The sequence below is a fragment of the Carcharhinus amblyrhynchos genome, chromosome 14, assembly GCF_965287045.1.
Source record: "Carcharhinus amblyrhynchos chromosome 14, sCarAmb.v2.hapA, whole genome shotgun sequence".
Classification (NCBI taxonomy): domain Eukaryota; kingdom Metazoa; phylum Chordata; class Chondrichthyes; order Carcharhiniformes; family Carcharhinidae; genus Carcharhinus; species Carcharhinus amblyrhynchos.
Window position 1 is genome coordinate 62,113,231 of NC_137337.1, and position 14,408 is coordinate 62,127,638.

A 14,408-nucleotide genomic window follows, 5' to 3' on the forward strand; every position below is an offset into this window, starting at 1 on the left:
TAGCACTGCTGCCTCAGTGCCAGGGATGTGGAGATGCCGGCGTTGGACTGGGGTAAACACAGTAAGAAGTCTCACAACACCAGGTTAAAGTCAAACAGGTTTATTTGTAGCAAATGCCACTAGCTTTCAGAACTGGCTGTTCCTTCATCAGGTGGGTGGGAGTCCTGATCACAAACAGGGCATATAAAGACACAAACTCAATTTACATGAATAATGATTGGATTGTGAATCTTTACAGCCAATCGAGTCTTAAAGGTACAGACAATGTGAGTGGAGAGAGCATTAAGCACAGGTTAAAAAGATGTGTATTGTTTCCAGACAGGAAAGTTAGTGAGATTTTGCAAGTCCAGGGAAGTTGTGGAGGTTACAGATAGTGTGACATGAACCCAAGATTCTGGTTGAGGCCATGGTCGTGTGTGCGGAACTTGGTTATTAGTCTGCTCAGTGACTGTGCACTGTCGTGTGTCGTGAAGCTGCCTTGAAGAATGCTTACCCGAAGATCAGAGACTGAATGCCAGTGACCGCTGAAGTGTTCCCCAACAGGAAGAGAACAGTCTTGTCTGGTGATTGTCGAGCGGTGTTCATTCATCTGTTGTCATAGTATCTGCATGTCTCTTAGGACATCCTTTCCTGCAGCATATTAGGTAGACAAAGTTGGCCGAGTTGCAAGAGTATGTACCGTGTACCTGGTGAATGGTGTTCTCACGTGAGATGATGGCATCCGTGTCGATGATCTGGCACGTCTTGCAGAGGTTGCTGTGGCAGGGTTGTGTGGTGTCGTGGTCACTGTTCTCCTGAAGGCTGGGTAGTTTGCTGCGGACAGTGGTCTGTTTGAGATTGTGTGGTTGTTCGAAGGCAAGTGTGGGGATGGCCTTGGCGAGATATTTGTCTTCATCAATGACATGGTGAAGGCTTTGGGGAAGATGCTCCACTTCTCCAGCTTCCACCTTAAACACGCTAAAGAAACCCCATGATGCTCCACTTCTCCAGCTTCCACGCTAAACGCGTTAAAGAAATCATCCCCTATAGACAAGTCCTTTATATACACAGGATCTGCTCAGAAGAGGAGCAATAGACAACTCCAGACGCTGAAAGATGTTCTCATAAGAACAGGATATGCTCGACTCAACGATCGACAGTTCCAACGCACAGCACCGACCTCCTCAGTAGACAAACACTGTGGACATAGTACTCTTCGTCGTCCAGTACTTCCCTGGAGCAGAGAGGCTATAGCATCTTCTCTGGAGCCTTCAACATGTCATTGATCAAGACGAACACCTCGCCAAGACCACGGTACATTGGGGAGACCATGCAGACGCTACCACAACAGATGAATGAACACTGCTCAACAATCATCAGACAAGACTGTTCTCTTCCTGTTGAGGAACACTTCAGCGGTCACTGGCATTCGGCCTCTGATTTTCAGGTAAGCGCTCTCCAAGGCGGCCTTCACGACACATGGGAGCGCAGAGTTGCTGAGCAGAGGCTGATAGCCAAGTTCCTGCACACATGAGGACAGCCTCAACTGGGATCTTGGGTTCATGTCACACTATTTGTAACCCCACAACTTGCCTGGACTTGCAAAATCTCACTAACTTTCCTGTCTGGAAACAATACACATCTTTTTAACCTGTGCTTAATGCTCTCTCCACGCACGTTGTCTGTACCTTTCAGACTTGATTAGCTGTAAAGACTCACATTCCAATCATTATTCATGTAAATTGAGTTTGTGTCTTTATATGCCCTGTTTGCGATCAGAACTCCCACCCACCTGATGAAGGAACAGCCAGTTCCGAAAGCTAGTGGCATTTGCTACAAATAAACTTGTTGGACTTGAACCTGATGTTGTGAGACTTCTTATGGTGCCAGGGACCCAGGTTCAATTCTGGCCTCAGGTAACTGTCGATGTGGAGTTTGCACATTCACCTCATGTGCGTGACTTTACTACGGGTGCTCTGGTTCCCTCCCACTCTCCAAAGACTCCGAAGATGTGTGGGTTGGGGTGATTGGCCATGATAAATTGCCCCTTAGTGGCGGGGAGATTAGCAGTGTAAATAAGTGAGACCATCAGTACCAAGCCTGGTTGGGACAGTTGTTGCTACAGGCTTGATGGGCTGAATGGCCGCCTTCTTCACTGCATGGATTCCATGATTCTCTACAATAGTGCTGAAGTTGACTCAGCACTGGACATAAGTGTTCTTCTAGAGACTGTATCACCACTGGGTGTGGGAATGTCTTCAAAAGTTGCAGAATATTCAAGCACTGTTTTGAAATAGAGAAGAGCTCCAGTTCCTCTAATACAAAAAGTTTTAGCTTGATCTTGAGACTGTGCCAGTGAAGTACTTTTTGGTATTTTGGAGAGCTCTTATAAACAAAGTTGAAGAGGAAGGAAGCTTCATGGGTGAGTACTTTGAACATAGAATATCTACCACCAGCCCTGTTCGAAATGGTTTGTTTTTAGAAAAATCTAGCAGAGACAGATTGTTTAAAAAATACTAAAACCCAGAATTCTGCTGTTTTGAAACAAATCGCTTACACATTGTAGAAATAAGGAGCAAAGCTGCCAGACCTGCAATAGGAACAGACGAGAGATGCATAACCAGTCCTATCATGGGCCTTGGATCTTCACTGTAGCTTCTTCAAGTTGGTCAGCAATTAAAAGTGAGCATTGACTAAGAAAAATTTGGAGACAGATGGAATTGTGCTCATTCCCATCTGGTTCTGTTTCTGTGATACATGCATTGGAGCTAATTATAGCCATCCTGAATGGGATCCCTCTGCCTACATACTGAGCTGTTCATGCAAGAAGTTGATGTTTTGTGTCATCTAAGCCCAGGTTTGAGGGATAAGTAACTTAAGTCTGTAACTCAAATGCACAGTTCCCTTGCTCTTTAAGGCATTAGGAAGAAAGAGCATAATGAGTAGTGATAATGTGGGTTTTCAACTCTTCTACTTTATACTGAATGAAATGGGGAAGAACTCCCGAAACATCAATGTGAAAATACTCTACCTGTGAAGAACTCATTTCAAACAGGAATCTTGATTGGCGTCAGTGATTGACAAGGTTCCCTGCATGGTTAAAAGTATAGAAATTCTTATGAAACACAAAAAGACTTATCATAAATGTCAGGTTCATTATTCAGTAGAGAACCAAGCTGATTACAAATGTACAGGGAACACTGAGTAAGGAAATAATGGGCAAAGTGCGTGTATGAGAGTTGATTCACAGGCAACATAAAAGGCAATCCAAAAGTTTTATAAACATTAATATTTTAAGAGTAGTCAAAAGGATGGGTGTAGCCAATTAAGAACCAAAAACAACAACATCTGGAGACAGCAGGCATACCAAACATGTACTTAGCATCTGTTGTCACTGGAAGAAAAGTGCGATGCCAATATCACAATAAAGGAAAAAATAGATAGGAATCAAACAAGATGAATAAGATGTACATGAAAGATTGATCGCACTCAAAATAATAAAATCACCTGGTCTGGAAAGGATGCATTGCAGGTTGATGAGGAAATTGAGGATGTGAATTGTGGAGGCTGAAATCTTCTTGGATATGGGAGTGGCGCCAGAGGATTGTAAATGCTACACCAATGTTCAAGAAAGGGGAGCTTTTGACACATTAATCCAGGACAAAATTAGTTGTCAGACTCGAAGGAAAGTTAACATGGATTTGTTAAAGGCAAATTGTGTTTGACTAACTTAATTGAGTGCTTTACAGTAACAGTGTGAATCATAGAATAGTGCAGTCCAGCTGAAGTTATGAATATGGACTTTCAAAAGGTATTTAATAAAGTACCACTTAACCCATAGACTTGTTGGAAAAATTGAAGCCCATGGAATTAAATGGTCGTTGGCTGCACGGATACAAAATTGGTTAAAGAATTGGAAGCAAAATAATAGTGATGAATGGTTGTCCCTCAAACTAGAGGAAAGTGGACAGTGGTGTCTCCCAGGTGTTAAGGCCATCATTCCTTTTAATACATATTATTGATTTGGACATGGTTACACAAGACTTAATTTCAAAGTTGCAAATTAGCACAGAATACGGAAGCTTAGTGGACAGTGAGAAGAGTATTATCAGACTTCAGGAGGACGTAGAAAGACTGTGAAATGATCAGACTCATAGCAGATGAAATAGAATGCAAAGAAGTGATCGTTTTTGATAGAATAAGGAAAGGTAAAAATAGTTTTAAAGTGGGCGCAAAAACTTAGATTCTGGAGGCAAATGTACACAAATCTCTAAAGGTGACAGGACAAGTTAAGCAGGCTGTTGGAATCCTTATCTTTATTAATAGCAAATTAAATACAGAAGTGAGAAAGGAAAGTCAAGGGCAGAAGAAATGTGCTTCACGATAGCACAGTGGTTAGCACTGCTGCTTCACAGCTCCAGGGACCTGGGTTCAATTCCCAGCCTGGGTCGCTGTCTGTGCGGAGTTTGCACATTGTCCTCGTGTCTGCATGTGTTTCCTTGGGGTGCTCCGTCCAAAGATGTGCGGGTTAGGTTGATTGGCCGTGCTAAAATTGCCCCTTAATGTCCTGAGATGCGTAGGTTAGAGGGATTAATGGGTAAATATGTAGGGATATGGGGGTAGGACCTGGGTGGGATTGTGGTCGGTACAGACTCGATAGGCTGTAGGGTTTTTATGATTCTATGATAAGAAGTTTTGCTAAACCTGATTTGATAAAATGCTGATTCGGCCCCAGTTGAGGTATTGTGATTAATTCTGGGCAAAGAATTTTTAGTGAAGAGACTAAGGAGTCGGTACAGAGGAAATTTTTTAGATTGGTAGAAGGATAAAATACTTCAATTATGTGGCAAGGCAAGAGAAACAAAAGGTCACCTACACGCAGAGCAGAATTATAGACGTATTTAAAATCATGTAAATTTTTAGACCGTAAATTAGGAAAACCGGTATCATCCCTTCCACTACGGGAAACAATTTCCTGTAGTGGAAAGGATGGTAACTAAACACAGAAGAAGTTGACAAAAGAACTAGAGGTAAGAAAATTTTTTATATGCTGAGAGTTTTATGAGCTGGAATGCACTGTTGAAAGGGAAGTGGAAGCAGATTCATCAATTTTCAAAGGGGAATTCAATTACTACTTGAAGGAGAAAACGTGTGGGATTTTGGGGCAAGAGCAGGGCAGTGGATATAATTGAATAACAGTATCCAAGAGCAGAATCCTTCTGTTGTTCTAAATAAATGATGATTCAGCCCCAACCTGCCCTCTTTTGTTTCAGTGTGGGATTTTGTACTAGACAGGCCACCTTTATGGACCTGAGAACAAGATTTCTGATTTAGCACCAGACTAGCTGGGACTGGCTCAAAAATCCTTCTCATCTTCAGTCTTTGATTGAATGGCAGCCCATTTTCCTCTAATTGACAGTTTTGATAACAATATGTATGGCATGTGTCCAGGTTTCAAGGGACAGGACCTATGTAATACAAGTTAATATATTACCTCGCATAATTATCTCTTTCAAAGGTGTACCATGCTCAGCTCAAAGAAGAAATCTAAATGTCTATAGTATGCCATTGGTCTGGCTATTCCCAAACACATCACAGCCAATGAAGTGGTTTGAAAGTGCGCATTTGTTCTGTGGGCAAACATTAGCAGCCAACTTACACACAGTAAGGTGTTCCATAAACAATAAAGGAGATAAACAGCAAAGTTATTTAGAGTGGTACATCCTGACCAGGATGCTGGGTGAACCTCTGCTTTGATTTTATTATTGCCACATGTATTAGTATACAGTGAAAAGTATTGTTTCTTGCGTACTATACAGACAAAGCATACTGTGCGTGGAGAGGAAAACGAGAGAGTGCAGAATGTAGCATTACAATCATAGCTATGGTGTAATGAAAGATCAACTTAATGCAAGGTAGGTCCATACAAAAATCTGATGGTAGCAGGGAAGAAATTGTCCTTGAGTTGGTTGGTCCATGTTTTCAGACATTTGTTTCTTTTTCCTGACGGAAGAAGTTGGGAGAGACTATGTCCATTCTGTTCTACTTAAAGTGAAAAGCCCACCTTCACAGGGTTTCAATTTAATGCCCCATACATAAGACAATACCTTTGTCCCAGCTGAATTCCCCAGGTAGCAAGTCCACTTTCGGGACTGACCCACAGTCTTCTGACTCAGAGGTAACGTGCTAACTAGGGTACCAATTGAGTCCACAGGAATTAAAGCTAAAATCTGGACACTGTGAACAACCGGGAGAAAAATCATAGTGGCATTAATAAAAGATCAGAGATAGGGAAAATGCTGTTTGATAGTCAAATATCATCCAATTGGGTAAAAAAGAATGTTTGTTTGGCAATAGACGTGAGATACAGTGTGTCGTGAGGGTGGACTGATAGGTAACCAAGTGTAAAATTGTGGGCATGGGCTGGTTAAAGATAGGGGCTGATGTGATTAAATCTCCAAGAAAACATCCAACCAGATTTGGTAAACATGGTGTTACCATGAAGTAAAACTGAATCTTGTTTTAAGTATAAACACAGGGCAGGTGCTATATATAACATATACAGGATCATTATAATTATAATGCAGAGTATGGTTTGTTAGTGGGACACCATGTCAAATAAAATTCTGTTCTAAACAAAAAGTGACAGAGTTAATCAGGAGAAATAAATTTGAGTATGAAAGGAAGATAGCTAGAAATGTAAAAATGGACAGTAAGAGGTATTTAAAAAGGAAGAGATAAGTAAAGTGAGTGATGACCCTCTAGAGAATCACAATGGGGAGTTAGATAATGAAATGGCAGATGAAATGAACAAATATTTTCCTTCTCTCTTCACTATAGAAGATCTGAGAAACATTCCAGTAATAGCTGTAAATTAGAAGGTGGAAGAGAGAGAGGAACTTGTTGAAATTACAATCACCTAGGGAAGCAGTAGTGAGCAAACTCATGGAGCTGCAGGCTGGCAAGTATCTGAGTCTCGATGGACTTCATCCCTAGGGCCTTAAAAGGGATGGCTAATGAGGTAGTAGATGCATTGATAATTTTATAAATTTTCCTAGATTCTGGGAAGGTCTCAGACTGGAAAGCAGCAAAAATAATCCCTCTATTCAAGAAGGGAGGGGGACAGAAAACCAGAAACTATACGGCAGTTAGCTTGTTGTCTATTGTGGGTGATGTTATGTATTTGTATTAGTTCCTGTAATCTCATTGTGAAGCTCTCCTGTAATAATGTATGCAAACGGAAGTGATGTCATAAGACATTGAGCGGGAAACTGAGAGAGAAGCACCAGTCAAGGAAAAGATGTCACACCACAAATAAGGATTCAACTAGTGCTCCCAAGCGCCATGTCGCCAACAGGGAAGATGTTCGAATTAAGAGTGTTATAGCTGGCACTTGGAAAAACTCAAGGTAATCGGGAAGTGTCAGCATGGTTAACCAGAAAATGGCTGCAGAATTCTGGGGTGCAGAGGGATCTCTGTTCAGTGCATGAGTTGCAAAATTAGTCTGCTGGTTCAGTAAGTAATTAAGAAGGTTAATGGAATGCTGTACTTTACTACTTTTTTTGTTCAATTCCTCAATAATGTTATTCTTCAACTATACAGGATATATTGAATACTGTTTGCGGCTTTGGTCTCCTTATTTAAAAAAGATTGATACTGAATGAACAGATTGTCTCATGAGGAAAGGTTGGACAAGACTGGGCATGTTTCCACTGGAGTTTAGAAGAATGAGGGGTTACTTGATTGAAGTATATAAGATCCTGAATGGTCTTGACAAGGTGGACATGGAAAAGATGTTTTCTCTTGTTGTGAGTCCGGAATTAAGACGCACTGTTTTAAAATGAGGGGTCGCCCTTTTAGGACACAGATGAGGAGAATTTGTTTCTGAGACTTGTGTTACTTTGGAACTCTGTGCCTCGTAAAGTGGTGGAGGCTGGGTCACTGAATATTTTTAAGGTGGAGGTAGATAAGTTCTTGTTAGGCATGGGAATCAAAGGTTATCACAGTGTAGATAGGAATGTGGAATTTGACAACAAACTTTTCAGCCATGATGTTGAATAGCGGAGCGACTTAAGGGGCAGAATGACTTACCTCTGCTCCTATTTTGTATGAATCTAACTCCATCAGCATGTGACCAAAAGTTAGATGTGTTGATGCCAAAAAATAGATCAGCAGAAGATAGCATTCTGGGGAGCATGGACAGTGGGAGGAAAATGTTCTTTTTGTGCAAAAGCTAGTAAGTGATTTTCATTCTTCAGTAAATTTGATTCTGAATAAATATATTGCAATTCCCTCAATTTTGAGAGTTGAAGTTGAGTCCAACAGTTAACAGAACTAATATAGTGGGCAGATTTGGTGCAATAACATTAGTAGTAACAAATTTCATCGGCATGTCTTGAACCCTTGTGATCAGGAATAACCCTTGATAATGGTGTTTTCTGTTACTACAACTTGTCTTTTTCATCTCTTTACAGTTGTCAGCAGGTTTGGTCACCCAAGCTCCTCAAACACTTCACTCTATATTTTACACTTCTGAGGGATAGTCCTCACTTGGCTCCACTCTGAAATAAAATTATAATCCAGAATAAGGCCATTTTGCCTGACCAGACTATGTTGATATATATATATATATATATATATAATCCTTTTTTTTCAAAGCATTGATTTACCTTATTCTTAAATGTTTCATCTATTTGGTTGTAGCAACTCTAGCAACAGCTTCACTTAGCATTCTTGCACAGTCACTTCCTGAGTCCCCCAGGAATCTGTGTGCCTACTTTTCTTTTTCCTTGTTTATACGTTATACTTTAATGACACGATTTGAAGTCACATATATGCCAGTTACCTCCAGCCCATCACTACATCACTTCTCTTAAGCCATTCACTCCCTCTGCATTGTCAGACTGCATCCAATCTTCAATGAGCCACAAGTTTTTCCAGCTAATCGCTGAGAAGAGCACACCTGTAGCCTTATGCCCACACTATGAACACTACACATTTGCCATCGATCCCTTAGTCCTTCACATCCAGTATCTCCGGATGTGCCAAACTGAGTATCCTGTTGAACCCTGAGCTGAGTTTCCGACCCCATTATCTCTCAACTACAAATATTGCTGACTTCTACCTCCATTGCACTGTCCAGTTCAAACCATCTGCTGCCAAGTCCTGATTAATGCCTTTGACACCTGAGATTTAATTATTCCAATGCAATCCCTTCACATTTTCCAAGAACTTCAGCTGAGCAACAAAACCTTATCGAGCACCTGCTGCTCATCACACCTATCCTTGCTGACCTACGTTATTTTCCTCCCAGTTGCCATATACTTTAAATATAAAATTCTCACCCATTTATGTTCTTTTCCCATTCCTCCCCTTATAGATAATGACCTTCAGCCCTACAACTCTCACAAGACCAAACTGTTTCTTTGACTACAACCTTTTGCAATGTTATTAGCTGCTGTCTCTTCAGCCATCTAGACCAGAATCTCTGGAATTTCTTCCAAAACCTCACTGCCTCTTTTTTTTCTGGCTTTTATTTTATTTTGTTCTGTGTTTGTTTTTCCTCATGTCTCTGTGAAGCAATTTGGAGCATTTTAGTGTGTTAATGGTTGTATATAAAAGCAAGTTGTTGTTAAATATCCTTTCTGCATAAAATTCTAGAATAGCTGTCTGATTGAGATTTTCTCTTTTGGGTTTCATTTTTAGTTAACTAAGATTTCAAGTGCTGACTACTTCACTAAGTTGCAAGTTGGAAGATTGCCATTTCGTCAATATGAAACAAAATAATTATGATTCTTTTGGCTAAATAACAAGATACATAGAATAAAGGATAAAATGTTTTGATGCAGACAGATTGAAAGATGGAAACATAATTTGTTTACTGAAAGGTTTTGAACTAATTGCTGGCTGTTGACAGTTCAATGATTGCTAAGCATTTAGAGAACTGTGATTTTTTTTTTGAAGGTTGCTTTCACTGTCACTGACAGTAGTATTACTTTAGATAATTCTGTCAAAGTTGACTGGCAGACTTGAAACTTATTCCTAATCTTTAAAGGAAAAATATACACTATAATCAAGGAACACACTTGTGGTCTTCAGCCAGTTGATGTGTAAGGTAGTAGTTGGAGCTTAACAATTGTCTTTTCCTGAGACTTTGGTTCATAAAGGGTTTACTTTGTTTATAACCTATGGTGTAACCGTGAAAGTGAGACTAGGGTTAGGGAAGAGCACAGATTTTAACAACTTAACAGCTCAATTATAGAATGTTGTCTCAAATTTCAAAGTCTAGGGGTTTTAGTGCTTATGAGTTGCAGTCAAGCTTTGAACAGACACAAATGGTTGTGAAAATGGACAAGCTGTAAAAAGTAGAGAAACAAAATAGTCAATTTCTCATGAAATAATATTGAAAAACAGAAGTTATGTTAAACTAATATAGAACCTTGGTTAAACTACAAGTTTAATTACTGTATATAGTTCTGATTTCCATATTATGAAAAGATTAGTCACTGGGGATGGTACAAAAAGGATTTACATGGGGTATTAGAGTGCACTATATGAAAAAGCTTTTCCTGGGCTTAGACGCAATCAGATGTACTTCCCAATACTGTACGAATGCCACTGAACCTAAGTTTGATTGAGGATTCAATGGTACAAAACTATGGTTGTACTACTGAGGCATATCAGATGACAAAAAGGTTTTAAGGCACGTTTCAGTTGGTGTGTGCAATTGTAGAGAGAGTTTAACCCACCTCCTCTTCCTGCCATTCAGCTGAGTTGCAAGTATTGCATTTAGTCTTGACATCCATGAACTAGGGAGAATTAAAAGCAGCCAGTGTTGTTCCTGCTGGGAAAAGCAGAAGTGTACCTGTTAAGTGAAGGCAGAATAATTATCTGCTGTGATGCCCCTGTGATTGAAATGTATACTAACATTCAAAACAGTGACACTTTGTCTGGGGATCAGTGGCCTCAGTACTCTAGAAAAATTGGAGCATTCTGGTGAGGAAAAAGTTTAGAAGTATTTGAAACAGAATACATAGATGGCCTAGCAGCTTTACATGTGCTGTTATTTGTGAATAGGACATAAAACATTTACAAAGGGATGTAGATAGGTTAAGTGGGCAAAGATCTGGTAAATGGAGTATAATGTGGGAAAGTATGAAATTGTCGATTTGACAGGAAGAATAAAAAAGAAGTATGTTATCTAAGATAAAAACAAATCACTACGGATGTTGGAATCTGAAACAAAAACAGAAAATGCTGGAATATCTAGCAGTTCTGACAACATCGGTGGAGAGAGAACAGAGCTAACGTTTTGAGTCTGGATGACTCTTCGTCAAGACTCCATTTTTAAGGAAGGATTAAATGTGTTGGAAGCAGTTCAGAGAGGGTTTACTGGACTAATACCTGGTAGATAGATTCTTGGTAAGCAAGGGAGCTAAAGATTATTAGGGATAGGCGGGGATGTAGAGTCAAGGTTACAAAGATCAACATGGTCTTATCTAATGACGGAGCAGGCTCGTGGGGAAAAGTGGACTGCTCCTAATTTGTGTGCTCGTACGCTTTTCGCAGACGTAAAGTTTGCTGCTAATCTCTCTTCATTAGAGGAATTGATAATTTCTGAATTGCTCAGGAGCAAACCTAATTGAATTGTGTTGCTAGCCAACATAAGACCATTTTATTCTCTTTGCAGATTGCCAGGCTCAGGGAGGAGGGCTCCAGGCATTTAGAGGAACAGCAAAGGCTCATCAAAGAACAGATAGTGTTGGAGAGAGAGCAGAGATTGCGAGGTAAATTTGTGCCTGTTTATCAGCGTGCTTTGTTACCCAGACACACTTACTTTTTTTTGTCATTCCTCCCTACGGTCTTTGGGCAGGATTCTCCAACCTGGGGATTCCTACCCAACTTCAATGGATCTTTACATGGTCCGCTAGAATTCCAATGGCGGGATGGAAGGATTGTGGCCTTTTGTCTGCTTCAAGGTTGGCCAGTGGCTGCGGTTGACTCATGCCAAATTATAAACCTGACAGCCTGATCTCCATCCTGTAATTCTTTGAAATAATGAATAGACATGAGGAGTCTTATTTTTCCGGTGGTGGGTACTTATAAGATACTGCGTGCATTAAAAGATCCACAAAGCTATACATTCGGAATAGAGTCAATCATTTTGTTTTGGTATCAGTGGGCAGTTTGCACAGTAAAGTATTACTCATGTTAGCATTAGCACCCTTTTTTTTTCACTCCCGCACTCCAATCTCACCACATTTATAAAAGTAAGGCAGGTTGTTGAAGCTTTTCTCATTGCAGGTTGTCCTGTCTGTCTTTTCTACAGGATTCTAAATCAAAGGAAGTAAAATTGTTAAGTCTGTGCAAATCATTAGTTCAGCTACAATTGAAATATTGACCCTGATTTTACTGGCATGGCCACCCCAAAATCAGGGCGGGCGAGGCTCGCAGAATGGCATTCCTAGTTGGCCTCGGACATGATCTTATGAGCGTTGGGCAGCTGTGCCAGTAAAATCAGGACCATTGTGCCTAGTTTTGGGCACCTCATTTTGGCGCAACACTCAAGTTTGTGGAACTGTTGCAAAAATGTTAATTAAGATGATACTAAAGACAACAGTCTTCAGACTGCAAGGAACTACAAAAGGTTGTGAATGTAGTCCAATTCGTCACGCAAACCAGCCTCCATCCATTGACTGTCTATATTTCCTGCTGCCACAGTAAAGCAGCCAGTCTAATTAAGGACTCCATGCACCCCAGACATACACTCTTCCACCACCTTCCGTTGGGAAAAAGATACAGCAGTCTGAGGTCACATACCAACCGACTCAAGAACAGCTTTTTTCCTGCTGCTGTCAGACTTTCGAATGGACTTGCTTTGCATTAAGTTGATCTTTCTCTACATCCGAGCTATGACTGTAACACTACGTTCTGCACTCACTTGTTCCCTTCTCTATGAACGGTATGTTTTGTCTGTATAGCGAGCAAGAAACAATGCTGTTGACTATTAATACACGTGACAATAATAAATCAAATCAAAGATGACAAGAGGCAAGGAATAGAACTTTGAGAGTATTTCAGAGAGCCTGTATGGACTGGATGGCGGCCTTTTGTGTTGTAAGATTCTTGAATTTGCCAATCCATTTTTTTGGCACAAACAAATGTTTTGACGCTGGACAGACAGCAATTTAGTGTACTAAAAGCAACCTCAGGAGAAGAATGTCTCTCTTGTACCAACCTCCTAAACTTGCTGTTTATGCATGCAATCATTATTTTGTCAGAGAAAATCTTGCTCTTCTGTTGGAATCATCCAATTTAGTTTTGGTCTTCCTCAACACCTTTGACTGGCTGAAATGCAATCAGAGGGAACTAGTTTTCATCCATACATGGGAACACCAACACCTCTAAGTTCTCCTCCAAGCTATATCCCATCTTAACTTGGAATTATATCACCGTTCTTTCATGGCCTCTGGGTTGAAATCCTGGAACTTCCTTCCTAACATCACTGAGCATGTACGTACACCACACAGAATGCAGCAATTCAAGAAGGCAGCTCACTGTCACCTTCTCGAGGTCGATTAGCGATGGGAAGTAAACATTGGCCTAGCCAGCAATGCTCACATCCCATGAATGAATAAAATGAGCATACTTCTGGCAAATTTCTCCTTCCTGGTAGCAGTAAGAGTAGTCTGTGGAAGGTGTTTAAAAGAATTCCAATGTACAATTTGCTGACCAGACCAATGATTCATAAACTAGGACCCATGGGCCCCCGAGGGTCCTCAGACACCTTCCAAGGAGTCCATGATGCAGGGCTAGGTTCGCAGGTGAATTTCCACCCAGTGTTCCAGTTCAAGAAGGTGGCTCATCACCACCACCTTCTCAAGCTCAGCTGGGAATTGATAACATAAGCTGGCCTATCCAGCATTACCCACGTCCTTTGAAAAAGTAAATTTGAAAATTCTATGCCGTCCTCATTGTAACACACTGTCTAGCTGTACTATCTTATTACAACAGTGCTGGTTACTGTACCCTTCCAGCTGGTGCCCAATGTGTCTCTTGCACGGCATTCTCCAAAAGCACCCAGACTTTTTATTTTGTATCCTACACAGAATTGTTAGCAGGACACCAGCCTTTCTCATCCTTTTCACATCTTGGGTAGGCTTGTTGGGCTCTTTCCTTCAACGAAAGAATGTGTGGAATTCTGCACAACAGAAAGTAGTTGAGGCCAAAGCATTGTATGTTTTCAAGAAGGAGTTAGATATAACTGTCGGGACAAGGGGGATCAAAGGATATGGGAGGGAGTTGGGATCAGGCTATTGAGTTTGATATTCAGCCATGATCATAATTAATAGCGGAGCAGGTTCGAAGGGCTGAATAGCCTAATCCTACTCCTATTTTTTATGTTTCTCCAGATAGTTATGTTTAATCAT

At 40.7% G+C, this 14,408-nt stretch overlaps 1 protein-coding gene across 1 annotated transcript in view; it reads left to right on the forward strand.

Moving 5' to 3' along the window:
• The window catches only part of dnajc17 (DnaJ (Hsp40) homolog, subfamily C, member 17), a 167,854-nt gene that overhangs the window by 59,851 nt on the left and 93,595 nt on the right, over nucleotides 1–14,408 (forward strand). Inside the window, exon 6 of the mRNA XM_080202991.1 lies at nucleotides 11,669–11,765. Coding sequence (XP_080059117.1) covers nucleotides 11,669–11,765 — 97 coding nt within the window. The remainder of the gene's footprint in view (nucleotides 1–11,668; nucleotides 11,766–14,408) is intronic.